The sequence below is a fragment of the Terrapene carolina genome, unplaced genomic scaffold (genome assembly GCF_002925995.2).
Source record: "Terrapene carolina triunguis isolate 2854851 unplaced genomic scaffold, T_m_triunguis-2.0 Scaffold261, whole genome shotgun sequence".
NCBI classification, from domain to species: Eukaryota; Metazoa; Chordata; order Testudines; family Emydidae; genus Terrapene; species Terrapene triunguis.
The window spans coordinates 813,199-820,231 of record NW_020664612.1 but is presented as its reverse complement, the minus strand read 5'-3'; the positions used below and the strand labels follow the sequence as shown (position 1 = coordinate 820,231).

Sequence of the window (7,033 nt, the reverse complement as noted above, 5' to 3'; positions counted from 1 at the left end):
CGGCCCTGCTGCCCACATCACTGGGTGGATACAGTACTGGATAAGGCTCATCATTGTAGTGCTCTTGCTGATGCAAGGCTGCTGTGCTGGGCCACCACACTGTGCCCCACAGAACACAACTCCAGAGATCAGCCTGGTCAAGCCCAATCCTCCTCCCATTCGTGGCAATGGCGAAGCTCACAGAGCAGTGTCCTGGGCACCAAAGCAGCTGTGGGATTGCCTAGTTGGGCGTGTCTCTGACTGCTATTCTCTTGCAGGCATCTGGCTGCAGGTTCTGGAGGCCATTGGTATTTTGGCCGTCATTGGCAATGGCCTGGTGATCGCCATCACCTCAGACTTCATCCCCAAGCAGGTCTACAAATACACGTACAGCCCGTGCATGCTGCAGAACCGCACCGATATCAAGTAAGTGTCACCCCACAATTGCCACAGCCTTTCCTGAACTGCAGCCACCTCGCTCGCTTTCTGTGTCTAAGTGAGCCTGTCCCTGCAGCGTGGGGAAAGCCATCTCTCCCGGCCCCACTGGGTAGCAAACAGGGCCGGTGCTACCATTTAGGCCAACTAGGCGGTTGCCTAGGGCGCCAAGATTTGGGGGCACCAAAAAGCGGCACCCCCAATTTTTATTTTATTTATTTATTTATGTATTTATTACAGCGGCCACAGTGCTGGGAGGGAGAGGGAGTCTGAGCCGCCGGCAGGCAGCCCAGGGGAACCCCCGGGGTCAGCACGCCGCCGGCAGCCCAGGGGTTCCCCTGGGTCAGAGCTGCTGCACGGATCCCCGGGCCAGGGGGCGGGGAGCTGCCGCGGGGGGGGGGTGCCTCAGGGTGGGGGGGGGGGCGGGGAGCTGCCGCAGGGCTGGAGGTGGGGGGCGCAAGCTGGAAGTTTCGCCTAGGGCGCGAAACTTCCTTGCACCGGCCCTGGTGGCAAAGTCCAGCCAGGAACGCAGGAGCTTTACTGCCGCCCTTTGTTCCCTCTCACTCCTTGTGGCTCTTGGGATGGTGGGACGAGTTCCGGGAGCTGGCGCTGCTCCCAATGTTGAGGGTTCCCCGTAGGATGTGAGGCCGCATCGTGTTCTTTCCAGCAGTCCTTGCCCTAAGATGCAAAGTAGGCTATTGGGAAGCCCGCAGAGGGAAAAAGAACAGCCAGTTTTGGCAGCAGGTGAGGTAGTGACCTCTAGAGGGATGAGCAAGAACTGCAGCCAAAGTTATTTTCCACTCCCATTTGCACAGGGCAGAGCAGGTCTGTTGACAAGTCGGTATCTGCTTTGTACACAAATAATGCAAACACCTGCTAATTGTGCTCAGGTGACTACCAAAAAGATACCCATTCACTGGCTGCTGGCCGTTCTGGCTATTCAAACTAATTAATGCCTGCTTTTGAAATAGACACTAAAGTAATCCACACAGAAATCCATAGGGAAGCTCTTACATTTTGTGTAAAAACAGCTGTTAACTGTGGCTGTTAGCACTGCAAGAGTGCACTTGGTTGGTTTTTTCACTCTGGGCAACCCGGTTCCTACCATGTGGAGTCAATAATTGATTGTTTTAATTGTGTGCTGTTTGGTCAAGTAGTAAAAGAGTAGATTAGTCCCAGCCTGGAACTGTCTCTCAGCCCCTCTCTAAGAAGCACTCTCTCTCTCTCTCTCTCCTCCCCCCACTACAGAAGGGATGTGGACAAATTGGAGGGCAACGAAAAATATTAGGGGGCTGGGGCACATGACTTACGAGGAGAGGCTGAGGGAATTGGGCTTATTTAGTCTGTAGAAGAGAAGAGTGAGGGGGGATTTGATAGCAGCCTTCAACTACCTGAAGGGGGGTTCCAAAGAGGATGGAGCTTGGCTGTTGTCTGTGATGGCAGATGACAGAACAAAGAGCAATGGTCTCAAATTGCAGTGGGGGAGGCCTAGGTTGGATATTAGGAAACACTATTTCACTAGGATGGTGGTGAAGCACTGGAATAGGTTACGTAGGGAGATGGTGGAATCTCCATCCTTAGAGGTTTTTAAGGCCCGGCTTGGCAAAGCCCTGGCTGGGATGATTTAGTTGGTGTTGGTCCTGCTTTGAGCAGGGGGTTGGACTAGATGACCTCCTGAGGTCTCTTCCAACCCCGATACTCTGATTCTAAATCCAACCCCCTTAAATTGCACTGCTCCAAAAATCCATCCCCTCTCCCTTTTCACCAACAATCTCTCCTCCCTGTGCATTCCATGCCTTGTCTTGCCTCTGAGTTGGATCCTGCACAGGGTAGTGTGTCCTCAATTCCCTTGACTTCACTGGGAACTCAGAGTGCTGGGCATCATCCAGAATCAGCCCTTTACATTGCTCTCTGGGACGGGGAATGTTTCCTGAGCTATAGGCCCATTCGTGCCGGGGCCTGAGCACGTCCTGGGAGTTAATAAGAGCCCTCGGCCCCCATGGGAGTTGCAGGTGCTCAGCACTTTGCAGAGACCGTTCTTATGCTTAGTAAACACTGCGTAATTTCATGATTTTTAATAAGCATCTCTGAGGCCTTGTTCCTGCACCATCAAAGTCAATGGGGCTTTTGCAATTAATTTCAATTAGAGCAGGATCAAGACTTAGATTCCCACCCTGAAAAGAACTGCCTGGAAGCGAGCTAAAGATACCCGGTGAGGATTAGAAGAGATGGGTATCCTTGCCTGGAAGACCCCATTGGGGCACTATTAAGCCACTGTCTAGTGCCATGTTTTCTCCCTATGCAGCTGTTTGACAGGTTACATCAACAACAGCCTCTCAGTGTTCCGTGTCCAGGACTTTGAGTGGCAGATGAAGATGCCCGAAAAGCTTCCAGATTTTATGAGGAGTGAGATCACAGAATGCAGGTAATAGGGGACAATAGCATGGATCCATCATCCAGTCTCACATGTCCATAGGTGCTGAAACTAGGGGTGCTGGAGATGCTGTGGCACCCCTGGCTTGGTTTCCATCATATACAGGGTTTGCAGTTTGGGTCAATGGCTCTCAGCACCCCCACTATACAAATTGTTCCAGCCCCCCTGTACACATCCTCACAGTAATACCCTCCCACCCATCCTCAACAAACAATATTGCAAATATCCTCTACAAAAAATATCTTGAATGTTTTAAGGTAACACTGGCTTGCCTCCCTTCAGCCCCCACACTGACTGGGAGAGCAGAAGACAAGATCCGTAGCTGGTGTAAATCAGTTTGGATCCCCTGAAGTCAATGGATCTATGCTGCTTTACGCCAGCTGGGGATCTGTGAGTGGACAATGGGAAGGTCAGCTGGAGGAAGCACAATACCTGAATTGAACAAAGCTGCCCTGGGGCCAGGCAGGAGAGGGACTAAATGAACCAGTAGGCCTCTCCCACCACTAACTCCTGTGACTCACAGTTCGAGGGGTGCGGAGAGATGGACTGTGACCAGCCGAGGAGGGGATTTAATGGGAAGTGCACACAGGGCTGACGGGTGTTGTCCTGTAGGTACCGGGATTACAGGAACTCCAATGACTACAACTACTCTGTCCAGTTCTGGCATGTTTTCGCAGCCCGGCTCGCCTTCCTTATTTTATTTGAGGTGAGTGCTGTGGAGTCAGCAATGTCCGGGCTGCACGGGGAGCCTCGTGCGGCATGGGGAAGGAGACCGAGGCGGTGGGGGAAAGAGAGTCACACGTTCTTCCCTGGGGAGTGATTGTCAGTGGAGAGTGAGAGTGTGCATGGCTGGGCACTCTGAGGGTGCTGTTTCCGCACTGGCTGAGGGAGTTTCCTTCTCTTGTCCCCAGCCTGACCTCTTCAGTGAGGCAATTAGCTCCTTTATCATGGCACTGCCACTTTGCATCAGATCCCTGCGCCTTCACCTGCCTTCAGACCCTCCCCCGTGTTCTGCCCTCACCCACACCTGTCATCGCTTTCCCTCTCCCCTACCCCTGTGCCCCTGCTGACAGTCACTCACTCCTGCTGTTAGTCCCCTGCTCACTTGCCATCTGCCCTTCAGGCAATGCCATGCACAGGTGACTAGCAGGAAAAACAGCCACTGCCCTTGGCTGGGGGCAAATTAGGACAGCCTCAAAGTCAGCTCTGCTGGCAGTGGTACCATTGCAAAGCTTGCATTTCAAAGGGGAGTGTGGGGCTACATCCAGAGCCAGACATAAAGCTAAGAGAAACCAGGGACTGTGAGTCCTCATGGCTTGATCTGCCACCCTCTCTGGCCCAGGTTTCCCAGGACTGGAATGAGAGAGGGTTGATGTTTTGGGGGCCCCATAGTAGCCTGAATTTGGGGCCCTAAGGGGAGGCATTACCCCAGAAATCATCCCTGGATGCAGCAGTGTGTGTGTATTTTATGACTCCGATCAAACTCCCACTGAAGTCAATGGGAGTCTTGATTGATTTCAATGGGAGTTGGATTGGGCACTGGATGGCTTGCGTACTTGGTATATGCCAATGTGGCAGCTGAGCATGGCCATGGAGCTATTACTCCTTGCTAATTGCTGCTGGGTCACTGATCACAGCTTATCTCCCCTGAGAACTGGTTCTGACTGCGTGGTGGGCTCTGCTTGCTCATTTCAGCACGTGGCTCTGTGCATCAAGTTGATTGCAGCCTGGTATGTACCCGACATCCCCCAATCAGTTAAGAATGGGCACCTGAAGAAAAAATATGAAAATCTACAGGGAGAACTCAGGTAGGTGTTGTCCTAGGAATAGCTGTGAAGGGTTCTGGAGCACCGTCTCTCCTGGAAGGCAGTGTGATTTAGAGCAGGAGACCTGGCTTCTTGTCCTGACTGGCTGTGTGACCTTGGGGTTAGTCACTGCACCTCCTCTGCACAGATACCATTAATAGTAGCTGCCCTCCCTCAACCACTGCTCCACTCAGAGGGCTACTCTGAATAGGAGTGGGCAGAGCAGAAAGGTGGAACAGAACGGTCTCTGGCGGGGCTTGACAACCTCTTACGTTCTGCCCAGGCTGGAATCAGTATAAGGGATAAAAAATGATCTGTGTTGGCCAAGTGTCATCTCTACTCCACTGGCAAAACCTAGGCATCCTAGGGTCTTAACTACCAATTCTACCACAAGTCAACCTCCTGACATCTAATCTGCCTGTTCAGTAGAGGAAGTGTGAGATGAAGGCTGGTGGCATGTGACTTTTTAGAAGAGAGTCCTGCAAGCATTGGTTAGCCTCCCAAAGGAAGCAGTGGAAGCACTATCCCTGGTTTCACTTAAAACTAGACTGGGGAATAGAAGGAGCAATCCATCCTTGGCCCCTGGAGGCTGGATTAGCCCAGTGATTCTCCAGTTTTTTCATTCTGGAAACTGTCTCATCCAAGAGACAGTGCACCTCTGAGGGACCCGCCTGCCCTACAATCCCCCGGTGCTTGTCTAGCCACATTCCTCATTCTACAGAGCATGAGGGAGGGCTCCATAGTCCTTTATTAATCCACAGACCACATCTTGAGAACCCCTGGATTAGATTACTCAAAACTAAAGCTGGCCAGAAAATTCGTGTTTTTGGGGGGGGCGACTTCCCCCTCCAGAAAACTCCCACAGAAAATTTCTCAACTTTCCATGGAAAAATTTAGACTTTTTTTGGTAAAAAGTCAAAATTTAAATATATCTGCTGAAAACCGAAGAAATGCTGCTGTAATGCCCTATGGGAGTTGTAGTTCAGATGCTTCATGCTGCCATTCTCCTTTGTAGGTTGGACTATATTTCACATGAAGCACCACAGTCTCCCTCTATTAACAAAGGGAAGTGGTACATCATGGGAGTCCCTGATCATGTTGCATTACGGGAGATGTAGCCCAGCTAGGAAACCCTGCCCACAAAGGAGAATGGGGACATGAGGGAACTGAACTACAAGTTCTAGGAGACAGTGTGATGGTATAGCCAAATCAAAATATGTTGCCTTTCTGCCATTTGGGATTTTTTCCAATATAATCTAAATTTGCTAAGACTAGCAGACTCTTTTCACAAAAAGTCTTTTAATTGAAACCCTGCTTGCCATAGTAAAATAGCTTTGCTAGAACTTTTTCGACCAGCCCTTCTAACTAGTTCTTACTCATCTCAAGTTTGATTGTTCTGTTCAATAACTCTGATGGTGTCACTGGAACTACCTGGATTGTTTCTGTATCTTCCAAAAAAAGGGATCGCTCTACAAGCGTATAGCGAGTCACTGAGCACGCAGCAGAGGTCAGAAGCAGAGACTGCAGATCCAGTATCCAGCAGGACAGTGCTGTGGGCTTTGGAGGCACTATACAGGCACCTCCCACAAACCCTACAACTGCAACTCATTCTTTCCTATTGTTTTGGACTTTGCCTCTTAACTGAGGGGGAAACAACGCAATGGTAAACTTGCACGAGCAGATCATTTAGAATCTCACTGTGGCAGGGAAGAAGACTGTATCTTTAAAAAATGCTGCATTTCAAAGGTGTCTCCTCAGAGCTGGGGGAAAAGATTTGCACTGTTGGCCAAACATAACAGTTTGTCTGATTTCAAAGAAGACTAAAAAGGGCTAGATTTTTGCTAAATTTGTCATGCTTTTCCACCATCAGGGGCAGACACGATTTTACTCCTGCACCCTCCTCCCAAATTGCTAAGAGGAAATACCATATAAGGCCTATGTCTATGGAGATGGGTGAGGTTACCCTGTCTGCTGTACCAACATTGTCCCCAGTTTGGAGGGACAGTCTCTGTCCCAGCTGACTCTCCTTCCTACCATACATCTAAGACCTATTTCTTGACTAGATGGGAGACTGGATTCCTGACCGCTGATCACTGGTTCTTACTGTAATGATGTGTGACCTTGTGCAAATTAACCTCTTGGTGCCTCCATTTATGTAATGGGGCAAACACCTACCTACCTCACCTGGATGCTGTGCAGCTTAAATAATTAATATCTAAAGCACTTTGAGGCCTTGTCTACATTGAGAATTTGCCCTCATTCCATTACTCAGTGACCAGCCACTGCAAACTCCAAATACACACACGGAAATCTGTGTTTGGCATGAGTGGAGCTTACCTCAGTTTCAAACAGCAGTTAGTTCCACTGAAGCAGGTTGGGG

The 7,033-nt window shown here is 50.2% G+C and overlaps 1 protein-coding gene across 1 annotated transcript in view; it reads left to right on the top strand.

The window, feature by feature from the left end:
* ANO9 (anoctamin 9) overlaps positions 1–5,771 on the top strand; it is a 34,978-nt gene extending 29,207 nt beyond the window's left edge. Inside the window, exons 20-24 of the mRNA XM_026657657.1 lie at positions 258–405; positions 2,720–2,839; positions 3,461–3,554; positions 4,544–4,656; positions 5,669–5,771. Of these exons, the coding sequence (XP_026513442.1) occupies positions 258–405; positions 2,720–2,839; positions 3,461–3,554; positions 4,544–4,656; positions 5,669–5,771 (578 nt within the window). The remainder of the gene's footprint in view (positions 1–257; positions 406–2,719; positions 2,840–3,460; positions 3,555–4,543; positions 4,657–5,668) is intronic.
* The last annotated feature ends 1,262 nt before the right edge of the window (positions 5,772–7,033 follow it).